The following is a 26044-nucleotide window of genomic DNA, read 5'->3' on the forward strand; positions in this document are numbered from 1 at the left end:
GAAATCACCTCTTTTGACAATTGCTTGCATCCTGCTCACATGTTAAATTCAGTTTGCATAATTATTCGTACGTGTAACCTGTCATCCTGAATCACCAACAGTGAACCCATTTTCTGATTCTTGTAAAATAAGGAAAGGCATTAAAGAAATATCTGTTCTGCACAAGGATTCTGCTTGTGGAGGTTTAAGTGTTCTTTACATTTTGTCATTCCATACTTAAATGCTTAGTGTACTTTTTGTGCTTCGTCTGTTCTCGGCTTATTGGGTTCTCTGTAGTTTTCCATTTCTAAGTGTTGTTACTCTTTAACAAGTGTATAGCTTTAGGAATGCTCAGGGTCTGCCTGAAAGGAAAAATCAAAGTCTTTTCTCCCTCTTCTGAGTATTGGACAAGTAAGTAGAGCCTTTCTTTTCTGTTTCTCTTTAGCTTACCTACTGTTCTTTAAATTTAGGTACTGTTTTTACCTTGCTACACTACCCTGGTGTTTCATTATTTGTTTTACACTTTGGGGTTATGATTTATATAATATAGTACTTAAAGGGGAAAAAAGTGAAGTTTACTCTAGAAAGTAAAGTACTGGATTTCACGAAGAATCACTGCAACTCAGGCAGTTTCCCCAAGTGAAGAAGGAAACCCAGCAATTTAAAGTGGCACTGGAGAGCATGAAGACTGTTTCAAAACCACCAGAAATCTGCTTAGGTAAATTGCTGTACATGGCAGTTGGGATCTTTTCATTTCCTAGGGAGCACAGACTTTCATGATGCACTATCTAAGTAGCATTTGCCAGATGATACAGATTAGCTCATAAGTCCAAGAAGCGTAGAAATATGAGGACATTCCTTTGTAGCACAGCAATGTCCAGGTCATTATGAGCAGTTGTACTTGGCCAAGAAATATGAAGCATCATTGCTGTTGTCTTGGAAATCTCTATGCTTTTTAGGAGGGAGAAAGAAAAAAATAAATACAGCCTGTTAGGCAGGATGAAGAACACTTTCAGGTGTTGCGTGTGTCTGTAAGATTTGTGATGCCAGCTTATTTTGGCTTTAGTCATATTCAGGTGTTCTGGAGATTCTGCTATTTAAACAATAACTCTTTGGAATGGTGGATTTAATGAGCAGAAAAGGAAATACAATCAACAGTACTTTATATGAGATTTTTTTGTCTAAGCTGAAATAAAATGTTGGGTGCAATTTGTTTCCATTGTTATGCTATGTATTTGGAAGAAATACATCTTCATATTGCTGCAGTCTCTTTCCACATACTTGCATTCTTTATTTTAATATAAATCTTTTATATGAATTGTTGATGTGTGCAGTATTTTACCCAACTGAGCTATTTATCTTGGCATTATTATTAAGCATAATGAGAAAAACCATACAAACCAAACCGTAAAGGAGGAGGAAACCTGACTTCTGAGGATGGCAGACACTGAGTGCCTGCAGCAACCAGTGCCTTCTGCAGGAATTGCAGGTGCTCAGCACCGCTCAAGAAGAAATTCTCAGTATTTGCTGAGAAGTTGGTTTTCTGCTGTGACTTATACCGGTTTATTGCCTGTTCCTTGCAGGCATGGTAGATATTTTTTAGAAAAGTGCATGATTGGTAGATGCAGTCTGTTTGTTGATGGTTTGTTTTTTGAGGTCTGTGTCTTCTCTGCCTTTTTTACCCCTGCTACAAATAAACCTGACAGAGTGATTCTGCCTGTGGGGTGGGAGATTTGGATAGGAATGACAGACAGAATATGGACAGCCCGTGCAAAACGCCGTCCTAAGTGTTGGTTATTAGGTTTAGTGTGAGAATCCCCTTTACTTACCATTTTGGTGATTCCAAATCACTGGATTCCTTCCCCAGGACACAAGCTTGCTTGTTGTTTATAGAGAACACCAAAACATAATAAACGGATGCCCCATTCATTCCCCTTTGTGTCACAATGGTTCTCTGGTAGCAACTGCTCAGATGGAAAAGTAATACCAGAAAAAGCATTTCTTGGCTTTTAGGTGTTTTCCAGTGATACATGTGTGTTTGAAATGGGAGGAGATTAGCACCATGAAACTAGCTAGCTCAGTAAGCCATTGACTGGGAGCTTGGGGAAGAAGCATGAGGAGAACGTGTGTTTTTCCACAGTAGACCTGGAACTGCTATAGGAACATGTCAGGCTAATCTCTTCTGTACACTGGTGCTTTCAAAAGAAGATTTTATGAAGCTGAGATACGGGAGCGAGTAGTAGAGAGACATCACTTTTGGTGGTTCTCTCTGTGAGTCCTGTTTGTTAAGTGGGAATGAGAAAATATTTTTGACTAGTCAAGCACAGAGCAGAATCAACGTGTGTGTGTGTTGGTGAGTCCAGTCAGCTGCACTGTCTGTAGGCAAATCTTCCTTGTGGCCAGTGGTGGCTTTTGCCTGGGCTCTCATCCCAAATGAAAGAGCGGGGCTGGGACCAGGGCTCCTAAACACAGCTTGGACATCAAACATTTCTGTCAGCCGTGACAAATTAAAACCTCTAGGAATGGAAAGGAACCAGGCTGGTTAGGAAGTACAACTGGAGGAAAACAGGGATGGCTGTGGGAATGTTTGGGCAATCCTTCCCATTCCCCCAGCCCTAGAGCCCCAGAAGGCTTGCATAGTACTGCTGCCATGCCTAAGAGGAGTTGTATCTAAGGCAGCGTAGACCGAGTTCTCTTCCGTAGCTCAGCATCTTTATGCTGTTCTTCATACTTGCTTTAAAATGAGAAATCACTAACTAGAAGAAGAAAGGAGATTTGGTTTGGTAATATTGTCATTACCACAACGCCACAAAAGAAGCAATTTTCTTAGAGAAAAGACCTATGCTGTACCTAACCATCCAGCTCAAGTATGCTGTCTCCCATGATGGCAAACAGCAAGTGCACAAACAGCAGAGCAGGTATGGTAACAGTGTGATCCCTCTCTACTTCTGCTGATCCTGCTTAAAGCCATAAGCAAGCTGCTGAACCAAAAATGCGGTTGGATTGCTCTGTTTGGTAGTGACTAGAGGATCTGTCCACCATGAATTTGTTCAGTTCCTTCTGGTTCCATGTAACAGATCCTTAGTTATAGTATTGTCCTGATTTTGGCTGGGATAGAGTTGATTTTCTTCCTAGTTTTGGGTTTAGTGTGAGACTGATGTGGAGAACACACTGATGTTTTAGTTGTTGCTGAGCAGTGCTTACCCCAAGTCGAGGTCTTTCCAGGTTCCCATGCTCTGCCAGTGAGAAGGTGCACAACCTGGGAGGGACCAGAGCCAGGGCAGCTGGCCCGAACTAGCCCAAGGGGTATTCCATACCACAGAACATCGTGCTCAGTATATAAACTGGGGGGCAGTAGGCAGAGAGCCACTTGAGGACCAGCTGGGCATCAGTCAGCGAGTGGTGAACAATTGTATTGTGCATCACTTGTTTCTTCTGGGTTTTAGTCCTCCTTTGTTTTTTGTTATCTCCCTTTTCATTGTTGTTATTATTGTTGTTGTTATTGTTATTATTATTTACTTTTTTCTCTTTCTTCTTCCCATCCCACTGGAGGGGAAGGGGTGGTGAATGAGCGAGAGTATGCGTGGTGCTGAGTTGCCGGCTGGGGTTAAACCATGACGGTCCTTCTTGGCACCCAACATAGGATTGATTTAACCCCAGCCGGCAGCTCAGCACCACGCAGCCACTCGCTCACCCCCCTACAGTGGGATGGGGGAGAGGATTGTAAAGGTAAGAGATAAAGACAGTTTAATCGATAAAGCAAAGCAAACCACGGAATTCACTCACCACTGCCCATGGGCAGGCGGGTGTTCGGCCATCCCCAGGGAAGTATTGCTCCATCATGTGTAACAGTTACTTGGGAAGACAAACGCCATCGCTCCGAACATACTCCACTCCCCTTTTCTAAGCTTCTACTTTATACGCTGGGCATCATGTGGTCTGGAATACCCCTTTGGTCAGCTGGGGTCAGCTGTCCCAGCTGTGTCCCCTCCCCACTCCTCCTGCCCCCCAGCCTGCTCGCTGGTGGGGTGGGGTGAGGGGCAGCAAAGGCCTTGGCTCCGTGTCAGCGCTGCTCTGCAACAGCGAAAACGTCCCTGTGTTACCAACACTGTTCCCAGCACAAATCCAAAGCATAGCCCCATACTAGCCACTGTGAGGAAAATTAACTCTATCCCAGCCAAAGCCAGCACAGGTATGCAGAGTGTGGCAAAAATGCACCTTTAGTTCATTTGAAACCTGATGTCTCCCTTGCTCTCCCTGCGCTTTTCCCGTTGTTTCTGTGAGAAATAAGGAAGGGCATTTCCCTTCCCACATTGAATTAATTTTGAAGGCATTTGGGTCATTCGAAGGCACTCATGTGATATTCAAACTGAGGACAGAGCATTCTCACTCATGAGCAAAGAAAATCTCTTCCACTCGGAGTCTTCCATGTACAAGCAGAGTGCCTGAAATCCAGGGAGCACATGATGTTCCCGTAGACCCAGGGTGTTCTCTGTACCTGTATGTGAGCTTGCAGAGGTGGAGGGCTGTGTTGTGGGGAGCAAGCTGCCGTCCAAAAAGGGCTGATTATACTCGTGTGTTCATTCCTGGAGAAGCTTGGAGCACCACTGGAGGCTGACGCCCTTCTGCCATTCCCCACAGGAGGACAGAGCAGTGCATCAATCCCAGACTGGTCCATTTGCTTTGGTTTTAAGAACTTAATCCCAGAACATATCCGTATATCTGCTTATCAGACTTTATGGAAGTTCTCTGTTGAAATTTCTCCATTTTCTCCTTTGTATATATATATGTGTGTGTGTGTATACTTGTACGAATATGTAGAACTTACTATATATAACTAAGAAAAAAATTGACTTGGTGAAGGGAATGGTAGAAAACTTATCATAATGCAACATTGTGACTGCAAATTTCAAGCCATGACAGCCAAGAAATTCAAAATTATGTTTCCTGCAGCAACTGTGATTTGTCTATGCTGATCGTAAGTATGAAAATGTAAATCTAGAAGCATACACACTAATAAAGGAAACTTCATTATGTGCAAGGGGGCTAAGTTGCAGTTGTAAATTTGCAAATTTGAATTTCATGCCTGTTACGTGTTTAAATTTTGTATGATAACACTGAATTAATGTAGTTTCACCATGGAATATATTAAGAAAGGCTTAGCTACTACAGCACTGTAGCTTTCATTTCAATGAGAATATGACGTTGCATTAAAACTGTATAGTTTATGTACATATTTCTCCCAAACATGGGCAATGCAGGACTGTTAAAACTTGACAGCCACGATGCTGCTAAATCTCATATTTTTCTGACATAGGCTGGTGATGGCAGTAAAGCGTGGCTGGCTTTTTGGCTGCTATGGAGTTGCTAACCCAGTTTTTAGTACATGTCATCGTTAACCTTGTATTTGTGTCACTGTTGTCAAAATACAAGTACAGCTTTTTTCTCCGCCGTGTTTGTCGCTCATTTGTTGTGTCCCCCCCATCTGCAGCTGGCAGCAGGGAGGGAACTGAGGCAACAGCCAGAGCACAAAACTTCTGTCCACTTGGCATGTTACACTCATGGTTACTGCATCTGAGAAAATGTATGGTTGGGGTTTTTTCCTAATGCCAAATATTTGTGGAAAGTGCCGAGGTTCATCTCATTTTTTGGGACTCTGGGCTAAAGATACTGGTTGGCCTTGTGCTGGTTTATTCGCTGGCACTGGCTGTGCATTATCCCCAACTAGTTTTCCTCTGGAGATGGGTGCTTCTGCCACGTATTGTATTTTCTTTCCTGTGCAGCTGTGTGGTTTCTGGATCAAGGCTAGCTGGTGATCCTTTGCTCTGTGTGGATGAACAGAGACTATTCTTACAGTTACCACTTGATTCCTGCTGCCAAGGTGTGCAGAGTAGTGCCCTGGTGTGGCAGTGTATGCAGAGACCAAGTATCTGCTGTTTTATGCTGACAGATGAGTTGGTGGAACTTGTTTAGGACAGCTGTCTCCCAATGCCTCAAGCTGCTGCAATACTTCAACATATTTTAGCATAAAACACTGAGAGGAGCAATTTTCAGCTGGCCACAGCAGGCTGTGAACTGCAGTCATGGAGGAACAGGAACATGTTTGTTTTATTATGTTTGGTTTATCATGTTTATGGATGTGATTACTGCAGGGGCAATAATCTTGGACAGGAGGGTAGAGAAGAGGGCTGGGGATGAGCAATGCCCTATACTGTCACAAACCCATGTAGAAAAGTCACAGCCCTGAGCTTTCAGTGATGTTCCCCTCGGAAGCATCTAGGTATGGACAAGGTAGGCTGGCAGAGCAGGATACAGCACTGGTGTCCAGCTACTCATTTCTGCAATAAAATTAGCATCCTGAGAGAGAAAAGCTTGTAATTTTAGTGAGCACTTGGCTTTGTTACTAACCAGAGAAAGAAATGTGACTAATGACTAGTAAACATGTATCATTGAGGGTGGACCATTATAAGCTTCCATTTTATTATTTTAAAAAATGGTAGTAATTTAGTGCTCCTAAATGCTTTCACCTTGGATGATTGAAAAGTGCAGTGTCATTATTTGCAATATTCCGTACAACGCGGGCTCACTGGAGTCGTATAGATAGTGTAATCGCTGGGAAAGCACTCCTGTTTTCCTAGGCTGTTGAAAAATGTCAAAGATAGTGCACTGCAGTGTTTGAAATGGAAAGTAAACAGAACATTTAAAGTGGCACTGTAGTGACAAAGATCTGATGGGACCAAAGAAGTGACGCAGAGTTGTCTGTGCGTCGGCAGTGCTGTCTGCCAGGCCTGGCCAGCACTTTGCTGCAGCATTCTGCAGGTGGGATCAGCTCTACCTCTCCCTAAGCATCTTTTCACTTCCTCAAAAACCGAAGGGAGGTGCCCGGGCCGTGGAAGGAGGGACAGCGGGGCTTCCAGGCTTGGGCAGCATGCTAGGAGTCGGCCAACACACAGGCAGTGGAGCCAGCCGGTGTCCTGTTAACTTCTTGGAGCACAGTGCTGGAGCACGCCTAAGTTGTGAAGAGAACGTAGCTGGAAGTGGTGGCTGGAGGTGATAGTAGAGCAAAAAATGTAGTTGGAAGAACACATTGCTCTCAAGAGAACCCTTTAAAATGTCTGTAAGTTCATAAGGAAATGTTCTTCGGGGCTGCTGCCTTGAACTGGGAAAGGGATCAAAGTCCATGGGCTTTAGACAGCTCTGCTGTTAACGGGCAGGAGAGGCCAGGAAAGGAGGACAGTGATGGCAGTGGGGTCTGTTGGACCCCATGGTATGTATCTGCTGAGGTGCCTGAATACAAACTTAGTAACTTCATTCTGACCTGCCAGTTGGAGACTCTTGTCGTATCCTCTTCACGTTTTATGTGTAGCTAATGAATAATTATATAGCTTATATAGCTCTACCACAATCAGATCAATACATTGGAGAACAAGGAATTTTATCCTTATACTAACTTTAGTGTTGATACAATACTTACTGCAGTGATGTTGCAGCCAGGTGGTGAAGGGACAGTACAATATGGGATTATTGCCTTGCTTGTTACCCGAAAAGATTTTTCTGCATTATAAGGCTCTGAGAAAAAGTAGGTACCTAGAAATAAAAAAAGAAATGCTTATTGTTTTAAGCATTTCTCCTTCTAGTCTTTGTAACACACACAAGCATACACACAGGCATGCACACACAAAATTACGAGATTTCTGTGTCCAGGCTAGTAACACCATGGATTGAGTCAAAGAAACAATTTTCTTATAGACTCAATAATCCAAGAGGGCTGGGCCCTATAATTTATTACATCTTTGAGCAACTTTGCTCACATGGAATTTGATGACAGTGATAATGTAAGTCAGACTGTTCCAGGTGTACATCTCATTTTAAGTGGGAAAGAGAGTGCTGTTTTCATGTGCCTGACATAATCCTGCTGCTTTTGAAATTGATAGCAAATACTCACTCACTATGAGTTGTGGGTACTCTGCTTCTTTCAGGGTTTAGGATGTTACTGAGTTACTTGAACACGTAATTATTTTTCTTTAGTGTCCTTGTACCTGTGGGCATGAAAGTAGGCACCTGCCCAAATGGAGTGGTTGTGCTTAGGCTCATGCGCCACATCTTCTGGTTGAATAATTAAATGTTCTGAAGCTGGGAGTTCAGTGAGTTTTGGATTAGTCCCCGCAAGCTTTGAAGTGTGTTCAGGAGGTTGCTGAAATACGACAGTGGTAAAATAGTGGTAAACAGGGGTGAGGTGAGAATATAGGGGTCTACTGCAGGACTGTAACTTTATTTGTGCTAACACATGTATCAGGTTGTTGGCTGAGGAGTATCTCCAGCATTTGCAGCTGTGAATTTTGTGTAGCAGGGGAGATGTTTACATTTCATTCATTAGTGTTTTATCAGAAACTCGTGTGGTAGATTTATTGTGCAAGGTTTTTTTTAATTTGGTGTACAGAATATGAATTCATCTGACAAGTTCTTTAACAAGTTGGATAATCATTTGTGATTCACAATTTTATTCGCTGGGGGGGTATTAATTTAAAACTTGCACTGTATTCCTTATCAGATATTTATTGACTGGTTTACACTGTACAGAACAGGATTTGAGTAAATCGGCGTGCTGTAAATTGCCCTTTTAACAGGTTTATTGCTTTAGCAGGTAATAATTTAGGATTTCACTGCTCCATCATAAAACATTCCCAGGCATGGAATACATTTTTGAGTGAGGCAATACACTGTATAGACCAAGGTGTACACATCAGCTGTCATATACATATAAGGAAAATAAGAAAAGATATTTTCTCCTGCAGGGCCTGGCAATCTTACGCAAAAGTACTTATTTCAACTTAAGTGTGTTAATGGAAGGCAAAAGTAAGAGATTGCATGACCCAGAGGGCCTGAAAGAAGAGCATTACCATTTTCTTTTCTTCAGAGTGGGAAAATATCTCAGAAAAGCAGAGATCTCAAACCCAGTGACTCCAGGGAAGTTTCACCAAAACTGAAAAATTAATAATTGTCTTGTTTTGTTTCTGTTTCTCTTCCTGTTTTTGCAAATAACGACTTGCACTGTTCTGACACAAGATGAGGTCTTTCTGTCTGCAGCAAGGATGTCCCTTTATGTTTAAGAGTCCACTGGGGTACTTATGGAGTTAATAATTATGCTAATAGCAATACTTTTTTTGTTGTTGTAGATGTTTGGATGCCTATAAAAAACATTGGGAAGCGAACTAATCTGTATTTATAAGAAAACTGTTTTGTATTGTAACCTTTTAATAAGAAGTCACTTACTGATAAGACTTTCTTAGAAATTGGATAGTACCAATAATAAATATTGTGCTATATAAGAATGCTGTAAAATGCATACAAATTTTATACCTGAATGTATAAGAATTCTTGAATCTGTAAAAAATCTGAAAAATGCTTTTAAAAAGTACAATTTTACCCAGTGTATAATCATCTTGAAATGATCTCTTCCATTTAAACAGCTCCGATCCAAAAGTGTATTCAGGCTCATAAATGCTGGTTTTAGCAAACAAAACAAGTTTTTTCTTCTGAATGAATGAATCAGAGTGGTTATGAGGGGACCTTTAAAAGACATCTTGTAGTATAAAATCTTGCATCTCAGTTCTTTATGAGGTCAGTTTGCACTTCAAAAAGCATTTCAGAAAGCTTCTAAAATGTGTGCTCTGTGTGTTTCACAAGTTCCAAACAGTTATAGATATACCTACCAAGTCCAGCCACTTACAAATGTATGTTTTTTAATTTTTTTAGCCACTCAGCAGATATCCACCTTTGATCAATGACATCTCCTTCTGGCTGCCTTCTGAGACATACTCGAAGAATGATTTCTATGATTTGGCTCGAACCATTGGTGGAGACGTGGTAGAAAAGGTTGTCCTAGTGGATGAATTTACCCATCCAAAGTAAGTACAACTTTTAACACATTGTTCCTGTGGCCAGAATATAAATATCTGCATTCTACATACCAAGAAATTTTTGATTCTTAGGCAGTTTGCACATTTCATTTTTTTAGCTCCAAAACATTTTTACAACACTTTCAAGAATATTTTTACTTAAAAAAATCTTATATTTCAGTTTTGTACTACTACTGAACTTCTGCTATTCAGACCACAACCCCAATATGCTGTGCTCAGTTAATCACAGCAGCTGTAAACAACTGTTTTCCTCAATGCGTCTGCCAGTGCATGACACTCTTTTCCATAACATGTCTGATGTTTTGGTCCTGCTCTTCACTGAGTGACTGGTGTTTGTCTTCTTGTTCTCTTACTTTCTTTTTCTAGTCCTGATTTACTAGTATACCTTTACTGTAAATGTCAGGGCTAATAATGATTTGTTGCAGAATAGTAGTGTTGGTGTTCAAGGGGCAGAAAAAAAAATCAACTTCATCCCTTTCTTTTTGACACTTATCTATGCTGTTGAACAATCCCTTGGGCTTCAAAATACTTTCTTATGGATATAGCCACACTGACATGACACCTGGTGCAGAGGTTACTTTTCCAAATGATACTATCATTTGTGTCAAAAACTGACAAGTATCAGCGGTTACATATGCACTGTTTTTCAATTTGTTGTTTCCAAATCAAAAAGTAAAAATGCTGCTGGCTACTGAATTTTCTGAAACTGGGGTTTAAAATAATTTCTCTTCTTTGAGACTTTTTTTTTTTTTTTTGTACCAAAGAAAGGCAGGTAGTAAAACTAACTGCAGTGGTTCTTGAAGATGATAGGAGAATGCTTCATGTTGTGCTCCATCACGTATAGACAACTTTTCTTTGACCCTGTTCTTTTTAACTTGATGTGTGTCGCAGATCAGATGGATAGATTATTGTATGGCCTAGTTCATGGTCGTTCAATGGATTAATATTTATTAGGGTTTTTTTCCTTTTTGTGTGGTGTTATATGAGACTGTTCCTGGTGTGTGAAGAAACAGAAATGCCAATGGAGTTTGTGTGGGCATCTGAAAGCTTTGAGCAGTTAATTCTAGAGTGGTCCTCACATGCAAATCATGCGAAAGGATCTTAACCCTATACTCAAAACAATGTTTCCAGCAGGGGAATATAGGCTCGGATAAGATAATGAGTACTATTCATTGTAAAGAACAAGACTGTATCTTACAGAGAAATTCAAAAGCAAGTTTGTTGCAGGTATGGATAACTTCTTATTGTCACCTAGGCTGAACCATAGTATCAGTTAGGACAAGTGCATAGACATTGAAGGCTGCTCACACAGATCCTGCTGAAAATATATTTCATTGTCTTCTATCATAATGGTTCTGATACAGTACTATCAACATTTTTGATGAAAACTGAGATGTTAGACCCTTTTGGAACTGGTCCTTTCCATTCATGCATGTGGAATGTTTACTGTATGTATAATACCTCTGTGTTCATAGCCACTTTTTGTCTACATTCTTCCCGGTGATAACAGACATGCAATCATCTTCGTTGTTACATCTTCTCTTGGGGGAAAATTCTGTGTGTAGTGTAAGCAGCTGTTCCAAGGCTGAAGGTTTGGAGAAATCTGGTTCCCTGCTCCCTCAGACAGAGGCAGTATTACTCTGTGATTAATTTTGCAGTCCACTGGAGGAATCCGCATATACTGGGAGGGCCTCACCAGCAGCACAGCATCAGTCATGGCTCAGCTCAAGGGTCATGTTCCTCTTCTTTACTGAGAATATTATCTTCCATACTAGTAGAGTGATGAGGCAGGGACAGGATTCACTGCTCTGGATTTCTTACTGTGGTTTTTTTCCTCCTTTGATATGCTTTGACACATCCTGAACATATACCGGGGGGACAGTTGTTCAGTACAAGATCATTTCTTCATCAGCAAGGAATACACCTCTGGTTCCCTTTGTGACTTCTGCAAATAGATAGAAAGGATGACTGCTCACTGAGAATTGCCACACAGATTAGGACTTCCCTTGCATTGTCCTCTAAAGCCATTAAACCCTCACTCAGGGGACCTCCAAGTACGTTTTGACACTACAAGGAGGAAACATTTCTCACCTTCATGTCTGAAGAATTTGGGTAGTAACACTAATGGATTGTTCATAAGTAATACTTTAGTCCTCTCAGTTTGTTCAACTGCAACAACAATGAAATAAATCTTTTTTAATGCCCCATTAAAAACCAGTAATTCCAAGGAGATGATCTACCTCATTAAAAAGAGTTGTAGATAAAGACTATAACATAATGGTTATTTCACCCTTTCATCTTAGAACAGGGTGTGGGCAGATATGCAACTTTTGGGGACAAATGACATAAGCCATGTAAGTTATTTTTTCTGTTCTCTACAGCCTTTGGAAGACTGACTGACTGAGAAGAGTGTTTTGCTTAGTCTTAATTCCAAGCTAATTGTCTTATTACAGAAACGATATAGTGGCTTTTTTAATTCAGTGTTGCAGAAAAGCCTCTAGACACATAAATTAACCTAAGAGATCCTCAGTGTTGCTATGGATCTGTATGTTACAGATCTAGACACTTATAATCATTATTTTGAATTATTAGTGAATCTTGTTGTGGAGGATAGAAGAGAAGTGTATAGGATAGGGAAGCCTGCAGTGCTGTCTTCAGTGTTATTTACTTACAAGCAGATGAGTAAGTTCATGCTTGTAATTAGTCACTTCCAGAATTTAAAATTCAGACTTTTTTAATCCTTTAAAAAATAGAAGTTTCATGAGGGATTAGGACATTTGGCATCTATTTTCCTTCTTAAACTACCATTATTAGTTATAGGACTATAAAGATTGGAAAATAGAAAATGCAATATAAATAAAACTAATTTAGAACACAGAAAGATGTCTTTTAATTAAGATCCTTTATAGAGGCTGTGTGATACTGTGTAGTTACCTTGCAGACTTTTCTGTGGTTCAGAAACCGTTCAAGGTTCCACTGGGCTTTGGACTGATAACCATGCTCCAGTACATTGCAATTACAGTGTATATTAGCAGTAAAAATGTATTCCTCTACAGGGAAAAGGAAAGGGGGAGAAAAAAGCATGAGACAAGTAATTGTTTAAACAAGGAAGAGATGTCTTGGAAAAAAACCAGTAAATCTTGATTATCTGCATTGTAAGGTGATAATGTTGAGATATCTTCCAGGAAAGCACAGGCAATTAAAAGATAGAGCAGGAAGGATTCTCATTGCTGAAAAGCACAAATTAAGGAGAATGCCAAGTTACTGTGCTAGGGTAATTAAGAACCATTCCAGCCTAAATGCATCTTAGGTAAACTTAACTAAAAAAGACACAGCACTGAGGTAAACTGAGTAATGTGCAGCATGTGAAGAAGGCTTTCCAGAAAATAAACTTTTTCGTTCAGTTTAGTCTGCAAAAATTTTATTTTCTTTTCCTTACAACTGAAACTAATTGTAATGGATGCCAGCCAAGTGAGGCTAGATCAATTGTAGAATGTTTCAAGCAGAGAGTTATTTCACACTGCAGTTGCATGTTGCTTTGAGATGGAGAAATAAGTATTCCCTGTTACAACTAATGTACTAGCAGTAGTTAGGACATGAAGACATTTCTTTGTTTACTTCTGTTGAATTTTGTCATTCCTGTAAATTCCTGTTCACCAGTGCAACAGGTAGACCTCACAGAGCAAAGAAATCCATTTGCTCTGATCCAAGCAGAGAACTGAGCTTTAGCAACTAAGTTGAGGTAGGTAGCTTTTGCATAAAGTGATTCTGGAAACCAGGATAACTGTAGGGATGCTCAGCAACAGTCCTCTAATCCACAAGAACTTCCTCCCTTTGCTTTCATCCAAGCAGTTCCAAACAGGTCTACCTGCTGCAAATACTCCTTTTGGGTCAAAAGTGTTGAACTAAAAGGAGCATGGACTTTCCACATGTCTGCCTCTCCACATTACAGAGTGTGCCTGCCAAGGTATCACATGAGAGGAGATGGCAGGTGGCTCTCAGCTGCCAAACAGCACTTGGGACCCTAGGCAGCCACCCCGGGGGTTTAGATCCACAGTCAAACTGGGAAATCTGGGAATAGGGGATCCCTGAATGAGAGAGGAACACAACCTGTGTGAGATATATGGCTCTTGCGTTCAGAATATGCATCTGGGGGAAGGAGGGAGAGTAGTACAAGAGGCTGAACGAGTCAGAGGATAATCCTGTCAGCCGTTGATACCTTCCCACTGCCCATAGTGTAAAAAGCCATCACAGACTTGTACAACTGAATGTGGATGGGAAAGTAAGGCCCGCTGTCACCTGGGTTTTCTGATATTCCTGGAATCTAAATGTTGTATCATGCTTGTCCTCATAACACAGTCAAGGTGTAACGTCATCCAAGATGAATAATGCAGAATGTGGCTGTAACACACTGGTTATTCAGGCATATAAAGAATAAATCAGCAGATATGAAGAAAAAGTTGTGGCTTTGCTGAAATGCTAAGGAAACTGGATGAAACCTTGGTGGTTATGGCAAGAACAGGAGCAGGATGCCTGTCGGGCAAGTAGAATAGAGAAGAAATGTCCCTTTGCAGTAAGCAAAATGTTTTCCACTGTGTATCTTGTGGATTTAAGCTCTCTTTGCTTGATATGTTAACTGCAAACATTTAGATTTTCATACGTTTGGTTTGTGGAACATGTTTTTCTGCGTGTGGTCTGTAAAATCAGTCCTCTGTGACTTGCCTTGAGTTGTCCTATTCTGTGTGATCCGTGCAACCAGCCACCGGAAGGCAGCGGCACTGTTTCTGATACCTGAATTATTTCTTCCAAATCCTTGGAGATCTTTAAGGACCTTTAAGCGTTACTGTGCAAATACATGATGAGTGAGGATTTGTGGCTGACATTTTTCCCTTTGGAACATTCTAGTGAACAAACATTTGCAAAAACAAAGAGAATGTTTTGGACTGTATTGATACTGAAAGGGGAAAAGAAAGTCAGGGGTGGGGGTGGGGTGGAGTGTTCCTTGCTTTTTGCAGTGGCTGATCAACTCTTCATATCTTTTACTCAACTTGTCTAAGCTGTCTAATCAATATGAATGACCTTCAAAAATTAAATCAGAAAGTGATCTCCTTTTCAGCGGTCAAGACTTCTTCAGTTTCAGAAAGGAAATGGGTTTCATAGGGGAAAAAGAAAGGCTGGCTGAACGGCAGTGGGAAGGTAGAAAGGTCTTTGCCCACTGAATAAGCAAATCAAAACTGCTGCCATGCACGGAATCCCAGTAAGAGCAATATCTTGTGTTTCTAAGACATTCAGATAAGTTTTACAACTGCACACACACGGAATTCCAGGGATGATAGTGAAAGCATACTGTAACAGAGAAAATACTGGCTGTTCACACATGGTAGAATACAGGGTAGAAGTGGCACAATACGTTTGTGACCTGAGGTGTCCCTGATCGAGAGGACAGACAGAAGAGTCCAGGAGTGAGTACCTGTCCCCTACAATGCAGCATCACAAAGAGAATCCAGAAATGCTGAGACTGTTTATCTTTGCTTTGGGCAAGCCCTGTAAATGTGTTTGGTTTTTTTTCAGCTTAGCATGCCATGTGTCTTCTCCTAGGTACCTTGCATAATCCTGTCATGTGTGATGGCCTCACGTCCTCACTCTGAATAAGTATTTTCTGCATTTTGCAGAGAGGTTGTTTCTCTACTGGTCTGGGACCTGATTTTTTAAAGTTTGATAATAAATACCTTTTTTGTTAGAAAGAGAAAGGAAGGAAGAGGATATGCTTCCACATCTTCCTTTGTAAGGAAGATACGTAGGTAGGCTGAGAAAAAGTATACAAAACTGTAATCAAGAAATGGACTGTGTCCTCAGTGGTACTTAAAAGGTAAATTTTTAATCAGAACAACTAAAAATACCCTGAAAAGGCAGTGTGGAGACAGTAAGGGGAGAAAAAATTGATTTGTTGCATTTTGACAGCTACGCTGTTAAAAATATAAGTGAGGACTATGTAGGAAAGGATTTATTCTTGCCTTTGAGTGAATTACTTGCACACTTCTGGGGTGAGATCTGCACATTTGTAACAGTCTGTTAAATAAGTGAGGGGAAATGTATTGGCTGCTGTGAAGGAGGGAGGGAGGGAGGTGCACAGTGGCGCCGTCTTTAGAGACTCTGGGAGTACTCGGATGACCTGTGTCTCTTCTTTTCCAAACAGTAAAAGGAGCAGATCTGATAGCGAAGAGTCAGATCCTGTTGACTGCTGTGTTGTGTCAGTGCACGCCCCTAGCTCCTTGTTAGGATATAGAAAAAACAGTGTAATAACATCTGTTTTGTTTTGGTTTTTACATTACAAAAGTGTAATAACCTTTTTATTGCCAGATCCGTTGCATTTTTCCTTATCTAGATGGAGATCAAATCAAATACTTTGAGGTCTGGTTTATTTATTGAAGCTGGTGTGGTTTTGTCTTCTGGAAAAGGTGAATTAAGCAGAATAATTCTGAAGCACTGCTTGCTGCTAGTATTACGCAAATTAAAACAATCAGTTCAGTCCCTGAACACCTTGTTGTTCTCAGCCTGAGCACTTTACAATTTGCTGAGGGGTTCTTTGAGATTACCTTTAACTGCTGAACTGGCAAAGTCCCAGCAATAGCTTCTCTGCAGAAGAAACAACCCAGATGTAGCTTGGTTGACAGTAGCTAGCAGAGGATCGGGTTCCGATTAATGAACTGTTTCTCCAGCTCTGGACTTTTTTCCTCTGGTTTGGTCAAATGAGTTTAACACTAGTATTTTTGCAATAGATTGACTGTTCATGGGAGGCTCTGTCAGTGGATGCTGGTTGACTTCTGAGCCTTTCTTCAGCTGTCATATTAGAGCATAACTGTATAGTGGCTAGTTAAAGCACAGTAGTACCCCTGCTCCCTCTTCTCTTTTCCTTCTTTTATCCAACCAGGAGCAGTGCCACCTGTTTCCTCTTATGAATGACAACCTTTTCTGTTGTTTCTTTTGGCTTACGGGCTTCAGTTTAGAAAACATACCTGTAATTGAGGTTGCTTGCTTTAGAGTGCATTTCACTCCTGGCGTGTGCATGTCAGGCATTCCCCAGTGCACCAGCCCAACCCAACGGCCAGTGGTGTTTGCTTGATTCACGGTCAGTGGGCCCCATCTGCTCTTTGGTTTCTTCCTCTTCCCTGCCTTCTCTCCTTTGAACAGCAGCTGTGTAGAAATAACAGCTCCAATTCTCACAGTGGCTCCTGCCTAGAGGTGGTCAGGGTCTTTCTGGCCAGATTCATTTAGACCAAAGGCTGGGCTGCCCAGGGAGATGTGCTTTAGGAAGACATATGGGATCTACACGTGTTCCACGAAAGCCCAGGTAATCTACCACCTGAGGGCTGAGACATTGAGGTTTTCATCCCAGCTGCCTAGAGGTTTAAAGGAGCCCAGATTTGGGCTCCATGTCTACAAGGTTGCCATGCTGATTGATACATGGCTCTAGGATGTCTTGCACTTCCCACTTTCTAGAAATCTGATGCCACGCTGTCCCCCACCACAACTGAGACTGTCGGAGATGAGTTTTCCCAGACATGCTGCACAGTAGCAGGGGCATTCACAGAGCACAGGGCAGCCATCTGCTAGTTTTTATTTTTGAGGAAATTAAACCAAGAAGCTTTTAATTCCTCCTTTTCCTCTGTAGCAAAAACATTCCAGATTTAAATTAATTATAGATAATTAATTGAGTAAATATGCACATATTTTTGTTTAAAAAAAGACTTTTCCAGATATCTTAAAAATTCTGAATTTCAACCAGCACTGTTCCAGCTTCGTTATAGTACCTACTGGGTGAATTCAGAGATAGCAAAAATGAGCATGCACTTTCATAGCATAAGCCAGAAAGTGACATTGATATTCGATATGGAAGTAGATCTTTTCAGTGTAATATTTATTATGTATACATGTGTAGACTTGGAATCTGTCTGCATATTTTTGTTAAGCATCAGCTTCAAAGTTTTTTAAATGCTTGGCCTAGAGCTTTGGAATTCCAGTGTGGATTCAGATACCTAATTCCCTCTGATTGCTTTGAAAGTCTCCCAAATAGCAGTTCCCTACCCAAATCTAAGAGTTCATAGAGAACTATGAGAGAAGTCTATCTTGTAGGAACAGTGTGCCCTTGAACTCTTTAGCATCTGCTTGTGCTGGGCATTTCTTGCTTCACCAGCCAGAAAAATGGACTTGAGAAATACTAGTAAATGCCTTGACTTTGTTTGACAAAATAAGAAAAAGAAAAAAATATATAAAATTCAAATCCTTGCCTTATACAATAAAGTTTAAGTTCTGCGACTTACAGCTTTTTACACATTTTGTGACTGCCAGTTCAGACCTCTGATGCCAGTGTTTACTTGAAGACTATCTGGTGGGGAAAAAAAAAAAGAATAAACTGATTAGGAAAGGCAGACTCCACCTTCCCTCCTATCCTCAGTGTTCAGACAGGCACCATACAAATAGCTGTTCTTAATGGCTCGCTATTGAAGTCTGAGGTTTCCTTCAAACCACTGTATTCAAATCAATTGTGGGGTAGACAGTGTTCTGCTGTACCGTCCCTGGCTCTTCAGAGACTTCACCGAGAAAATAGTCTTCACTAACTGAAAATAATTTACTATTAATGAGCTTCAGTAGGAGTCCCATTATTCTTCTTTGGTGGGAGGCTGGTGGCTAACTCACAGGCTTGTGGGAGGATTGGTATTCGAGAAAGGAAAAAGATGAAGTAACCACAGGTTCCCATTAGAGGGTGGGGGGGAACATAGCCCTGAAGAGTGATGTATCACCAGTGATATTCCATAGGAAATGTAATCACCCTTCACGGGTAATGAGAAGAGGGGAAAACTTAAGTACGTGAGCCACACAGAAGACAAATGTCAACTCCCTTATGTATTCAGGCACATGCAGAGGATAGCCTTGCTGTATAGAAAAGGCATAGCTAAAGTCACAATGAATCATTTCTAAGAGGCTGCTCGGCTCAAGAGCTTAACCTTTCTTCATCATGTCAACCTGGAGTCAGCCATTCACCACCAGTTCTCAGATGCAGCCCAGAAATCTTCGCCACAATTCCCAAAGCACTTCAGGGGAGGCGTCACAGGAATTAGCACAGTGATTTATTGGCAGGCAGCAGGCCGGTGAAAAATGGCTAAGGAGTCAGCTGCCACAGGAGGCACAGGGGATGGCAATGGGCTTGTGAGTGCTTCTGAATTCGGGGAAATCCTAGTGAATTGCTGTCCTTGTAGACCAGAGGTTGAGCTGACTACTGTGCAGAACTGTTTTTCATAGTATGTAATAGTGAGCGTATTAGAGTTTGAGAAGCTTTGCGATGGCGGTGAGTATGTCAGAGACAGAGTGAGAGCTTTTGTAATCACATCCGTTAGACGGTAAATACTGTGTTCTCTGAAGATCTTGAAATCAGTTTAATCTTGCAGTGCCCTTTGAAAGTGCTCTACTCAGCAGCTAGGGTGGAGGAAGAATTCACTATGTGTAAGAAGTGGAGTCCTTCTTTCACCTGGTGCTTTGTCCCTCTCTTTCTACTTCACATTGGAATGGTTTTCTCTGCCTGTGCCATTGCTTTGTCCCTGCCTGCTGCTGCCGAGGATGCTCATCACTCTGCACTGCTTTCTGCCTGAGGGTGGGATGCAATACCTCTTTTCTTGGTCTCTGACCCTGCCCATCCATTCTCCCCCAGTAATACCGTAGCTGGCCATCCTACCTCAGCAGTCTGGGAAGTCAAAGTCAAGGTGGACCAGTCCTCTCAAGGCCACCAGTGACGGATGCCCACGCTGCAGGCTGGAAATCCCTGCAAGGGAATATGGGCAAGGGAGGGAGATTTCTTTTGTCTAGATCTCAGGTCTGTATCTGAAGCTAGTTTTTCTTTAAAACAATAGACACATCCTTGGTATAGCTTTTGCCCCACTCCTCCTTAATCAGCTTTTAAATTATATTTAGTGTGTAAGTATGGTATGTTTGTTTTCTGCAGTGTGCTAGTACTGTGAAGAAGCAACATGTCTGTAGCTGATCCTGAGTTTCTCTCAAACTCTTTTGAATTCTTGCATGGAGATCTGCATGGGAAGGTAGAGATGGTACCATTTGCTTATCTTTTACAAGGATCTTTCTAGCCACAGAAAGCAGCCACCATACTGAGACAGCCTCACCAAGCATTTCTTAGGATGATGAAGGACATCGCTGTCTTCTGTGTGTTGAGAACTGCACGTGTGTGGTGCCTGCACATGTTTGCACTCATCTCTTGACAAGGCCTTCACAGAACGGTGTTGTGGCTGGTAATGTGGTGGCCAGGCCCCTAATTCTTAGTCTAGATTCAGTCAAACATATATCCTGTAAAGCCACCAAGATGGGAGATGAGAGGAAGAAGTCTTTATACGCCCCTTTTCACTTCCTAGTATTACTGCACAGAAGAGAGATGGATTTAGCACTAAATAATTAATCCTGCTCTTCATATTTTATGGATCCAGAACGCATTTTTGTAGGGAAAAAAACTGTACAGTTAGGAAGGATTTCCTGAAGCTGAGTCAAAAAATTAAGCAGCTCAAAGTTTATTTACCTCCAAGCTGAAAAATGTCAGTATTTAGACTGCAGAAACAAGGTTTTCTTTAATTTCACAACAAAAAATGTCAACATTCCTGAAACTGATCACAGTATCTTCCTATTGTTTGTTTTGTTCATGATGGATATTTTATTTTAATCTACAAGTTAACTTTAAATAATTGATTTAAGAAAATTTCTGCCAAGTTCTATCAAGTGTTAAGCATCCTTATCTCTGGGTAAATTGAGTAGAAATTCATGGGACTGTGCATCCCGTAAGGTGTGCATACTATAGAGATGGACCTGAGCTGCAAAACATATATCTGGATGGTGACTGCTGCTGTTCCAAATTCCTTTGGAATTCAGGTTTCTGTCCAGCTTCTCTCAAATGCTGTCTGGTAACATTAATATTAACACTAACATCATACAACTGATCTATTATTTATCAAGTATAACACAGAAATGCAAGGGAAGGGTGCCTTTAAAAATTATTCTGAAGGTGAAGCAAAGATTTATGTTTAGTATTTTCATACCTATTAGTACACGTGTGGGACAGATGGACAGTAAGGAAATGAATGACTGTTTGTACTTGCAGCATTTGAATAGTTTGTGTTCAGACTTTGTGAATGAACACCAGAAAGGAGATAGATGAAGACTGATATAACGTAGTTCTTGTGGGGTTTTTTATTACCTTTATATATGAAGGTCTCCTGGTCCTCAGCTGAGATATTGCCACCCTCATCCCATGGACCAGCAAAACAAAGGAGGCCAAAGTATTAAGTGATATGCCAGACAAGCCACAATGGAAATTTAACAGTTTAGGAAAGAACGTTGCCTTCAGTTGTGTTGGATAGATGGGATTTGTATTGAGCAAGTGAAAATCAACTAGGACAGTGCAGTGAATTCAAGTTTTTCTTGAAGTAAATGGCTAGGCTTGATTATGTAAAGCCAGGTGTTTTACAACAGCTTTAACCAAGTTTAACACCAAGTTAAACAAATGTGGGTTGTGTCACTTAGGCAGACATTTTTCTTACTGTCTGCTAATGCAGATATTCCTGAGTTTGGCTTTATAAAATGAGTCCTTATTTTCAGAGCTTCTGAGTGTTAGCAATCCCCGCCGACATCACTGGATACTGTGGGAACTCCCAACCTTTCAAAACCATGCCCTTGCTATCATTCATAGAGCATCCAAAAAGCCACAATGTCCACGATTTAATGGGACAGTATGAAAAGTCAACTTTCCCATCTCTTGTGCTTTGTTAGCTATTTTTGATAATAATGCTAATTCCCCTGTTCAAAGTGTTTTAAGAGGTAAAGATATGTGAGTATTTCAATACATAGCTTTTGGAGGAAGATGATATTCTGATGTGAGGAGAAAAAAGGTCATTGCATGTAATGTAATTTCATTTGAATCAAGGGAAGAGAATACATGTGAGGTGTTTAAAAAAGTTGAAGATGGTGGCAGAAAGCAGTAGGAACATCTTCCTCTGTTGCATTTGTCCAAGAGGAAACATTCAAAAAGCTAACTAAATATGCAGCGTGGTGTGTAGTAATACTAGTCTGCAGTACTGGATTTCTTTCAGGTAAATAAACCTCTATGGTTACACAAAAATTGCAAAGGCTGTCAATTCTTGTGCTTCAGAACGTAAGTGACATCTGCCTGGGGTCATGTTGAAATCCCAGTATGAATTATGGACTTGCAGTATTTATGAAATCACTGTTGTATTTCATACAGCCCTGAAACATCTGTTACTAGACAATTCTATTGGCAGGATACAATATTAAATGGTGTCGTCTTATACCTTAGTGTGGCACTATCTATTTCTTGTATGTTTAAGTACATAGAATATCTGTAAGATCTCAAACTTCCCTTTTTACACAGTAGTTTCCTCAGTGGGTTCTCCTGAGCTTTTACAGTCCAATTTCAAATAGGAATTACAGTTACACACCATTTCTGAAATTGAATAGGAACCTGGTAGCTCATGGTAATACACATTACAAGCCACCAAGTGGAATGTGTGTTTGTGCAGTTCTAAAGTGGTAGATGTTTAAGATCACAAATTCAAGGTCTTCTAACCTCCCAATTACTAACCCAGTTCCTTGCGTGGACTTTGAAGTAAATCCGCTTTCAGCTCAGTGGTGAATATTTTAAAGATAAGTTTCTAAGCTGGTTTGGTACAAGTAAATTAACATGCTTCACTAGTATATAATTGTTCTGAATCTAATGGGTTTGAAATCTGCTTGGAACCCATGTTATTTTCTCTTTAATCTTTCCTCTGTCACATGAGGTCAATTCCATCATATACACTGTATTATATCTCCGGAGAAAAGAACATTTCTGTGTACTACAGGGAGAACTATCAACCTAGGCAAATACCGAATGGATTCAATACCTGCTTTAAAGTTACCTTCTGTGTAATTAATATTTCTTCCCCATTCAATCTTTCCCCCCCCTACATCCAGTTTCAACACCTATTCTTTTTCTTTCTTTTTCTGTCTTTTTCCGTATCTGCAATCCTTGTAGCAGCACACAGAAAGCAGGATGTAAAATGGTTGATTTCTAGCTGATGCAACAATGTCTGTACGTGGAAGAAATTAAAGCAGAGGTTCTTTTGTTACTAATGGTATTAATTTTTCAAAGGTAAAAAAAAAAAAAAACCAAAAAACGACCCTATCCACTAACGCAAGCTAGCTGAAGCCTCCAGATGGCTCAGGGATTCAGAGCGCTTCTCCACTGCCTTTCAACTTGCAGTTTTGTTTTTGAGTACGGCCATGTGTTCACAAGGTGAAATTTCTTGCCTTAAAAGCAGTGGTTTTGCTGCTGTTGAGTTCTGCTTAGAGCATTGGGCAAGACAGGAATGAAAGTGGAAGGAAAGCCAAGGTGTGAAAAAAAAGACACAGGGAAAAAGCACCATAACTAAAAAAAGACCAATATCTTCAAGCGTGACTGGTGACTTTTCTGGGTAACTGAATTAAGATGCTTTAAAAGGCTATGATTCTCAGAAGTTGATGTTTAGCACTTCTGAAAATGAGACCAAAGAAGAATAACCAAATACCTCTATCTTGGCTGAGAGTTTAAAAAATATGCATATGAGAAATAACTATGACCACATTTATGCACATGATTTTTGCTACATAATTAGACTTCAGAATGTGTTCAGGTGCCACTGCTGTCCCTGCAGAGCTACTGCCTACCCAGGTATTTCCTAATCTGTCTGCATTCCTCCCTTGAGTGAAGCGGCTTGCAGGCGAGCAGTCTTGTCAAGCGTTGTGCTACACACCAAGAATGTGCTGTATCTCAAAGGAGATAAATCTTGGTCCTTAAATCAGGAATTCTGCTGTGGATTTCAGTGTGACAATACTTTAGAAACCTGAAGGTTGCTGGGACTGGAAGTTGTAGCAGTTTGAAGTTAGCAAGTGTTAGTCTCTGACTCTTACTCTTTTGTTGATTATTTTTGGTAGGAAAGGAATCCTACTTAAAAATGCATCTGCTTTGAATTGTAAACTCAAACCAATTGGACTTACTCTTTAATCCTGTTATAGAGAATATCTACCGTTTGCTTGTCATTTTCATTGTAATTATGAATAAAAACAAGTATCCACAGGAAAGGAATATATATGCACACATTCTGTGATAACCAAGCAGCCAAAGCTGTTGCAAGTTTAATGGGCAAGAGATAAAATCTGTGACTGGTCAGACCATCAAATGGAGGAAATACCATGAAACAGTTCTGAAGAACACTTGTTCGTTGACCCTGGCTGTGTTTGTGTAGTGTATTGCCAACAGAGTGCAGCAGCACCGTAAAGAGATGCTGCAGTCATGACTATTAGTTTTAATTGAAGAATTGTGTCCTTAATATAAAGTTTACAAGTAATTTATTACGGTCATTAAAGAACTTACTTGATGAGTAGGTCAGGCAGCATACACTGAAGTAATGGCTTGCAAAGCACAACAGTAGAAAGGAAAATACCATACAGACAGGAAAAGGTTGTATCTGTTAAGCTGGGGATTATATATTGTAAAATTAAAAAGTCCTGTGAAACCTGTCATCCATGGGAAGTTATTATTCCAATGTATTAGTTTGTTCAAATACATTCCACCAGTTCCACATGAACAGATCATTCTGGTGCTGGAAAACACGATTACTAAAGTAAGTAGACTTGAAGATAAAATACGCTGTCAGCAGGGCACCTGTAAGTGAAAGTGGAAAAGATTATAATACATTTGGAGTACTTAAGTGCACTTGCTTCACAATCAGGGTTGGGACAAGATACGCCTACTGAGTGTCATCCCAAAGAGTTCTTTTTTTTGAAAACGCAATCTGAGATTCTCAGCAATTGAATTTTTTCCTGCTTATAATGGGGCATTTTCCATGTTGGAGAAAGTGGTAATATTAGTTGTTGAAGAACCGTTCATCTCTGAGGGATGCTGAAACTCCCTGCTGGTTTCAGTGAAGCTAGGAGTGTGACAGAGGCAAAATCAGAACCTCAGAGCTCCATCCAAAGCCCGTTGAAGTCAGTAGAAAACATCCCATTGACTTAAGTGGGGTTAGGATCAGGCCCTTTGTGTTTCCCTTGCTCATTAAAACCCAGTCTGTCTACAGAGAGCACAGAGTCATTTCTCTTCCCGGAACCGGGACTTTATTGCCAGTGAATTCAGTTCTCCATTAAGAAATACGATGATTGCTGTTAGAAAGACTCTTGTTATTCAGGAGGGACATGCTGATATTTGCTCAGTAGGGTAAAGTGGTAGTTAATAATGAGATTTGCATTACAGTTGCATTCAGAAGTCCTTCCACTTTTCCAGTATTTTGGAACTAAAGAGGGCACCTACATGTTGTAGCAATACACCTGCACTCTCTTTAGCATATTTTTATGCCTAATGAAAACTGCTCACCTCTGACTGAAAAATCGATCATCCCTAACTTTATTAAGGACACATAAAAATGCAGATTCATTATCAATTTTTCTTATACTGTAGCACCAGACCAACCAGGTATAGAACATGAAAAAGCAACTGAGGCTGTAGCTAAGAAGGGGTTTTTTTCCTAGATAGGACAATGTCACCTCTGGCAAGCATGCAGCTGGGAGGGAAGGGAGGAGGTAACTAGCCATTGCTGACTTTGACTTTGCCAAGCTGATATTTCACTTTGTATTGCAGTCATGCCTGGTTTGTCTGGCTAGGAAACAGGTTCCTTCGTCTCGTTGTTTGGGTTATTGTTTGCCATTGACAGGCATTTAGGGGTGCTGACAGGGCTATCAGCATTTCCATTACTGAAAGATACCTTCTTTACAGAGGATCTTTTTGCTTTTAGGAGAGCCTGTCTTAAAAAGGAACATATTTACTTTGCAAGAGGCTCTGTGAGTTTGCTTATGTAGTGTCACAAAGATGCGATCAAGGTGTACTGTTCTTGGTTTTGTTCTTATCTACAGTCTGTTCCTGGGTCTCAAAAAATAACAAGATTAATAACTTTTACATGAAATTAAAAGATGTGATGGTAGAATGAAAACAAACTCACAGAAGACTGAAGAGTGAGGACTAGTTTGCTTAAGCATTAGGAAGGGCTGTATGTGACATTACAAAA

At 40.7% G+C, this 26044-nt stretch overlaps 1 protein-coding gene across 7 annotated transcripts in view; it reads left to right on the forward strand.

Moving 5' to 3' along the window:
* Positions 1–26044, forward strand: part of FARS2 (phenylalanyl-tRNA synthetase 2, mitochondrial) — a 249547-nt gene that overhangs the window by 159471 nt on the left and 64032 nt on the right. For all 7 annotated transcript variants that reach the window (XM_055800781.1, XM_055800779.1, XM_055800783.1 and 4 more), the window contains one exon: positions 9736–9887. In XM_055800781.1, coding sequence (XP_055656756.1) covers positions 9736–9887 — 152 coding nt within the window. The remainder of the gene's footprint in view (positions 1–9735; positions 9888–26044) is intronic.

The sequence above is a fragment of the Falco peregrinus genome, chromosome 3 (genome assembly GCF_023634155.1).
Source record: "Falco peregrinus isolate bFalPer1 chromosome 3, bFalPer1.pri, whole genome shotgun sequence".
In the NCBI taxonomy this organism is placed as follows: Eukaryota; Metazoa; Chordata; class Aves; order Falconiformes; family Falconidae; genus Falco; species Falco peregrinus.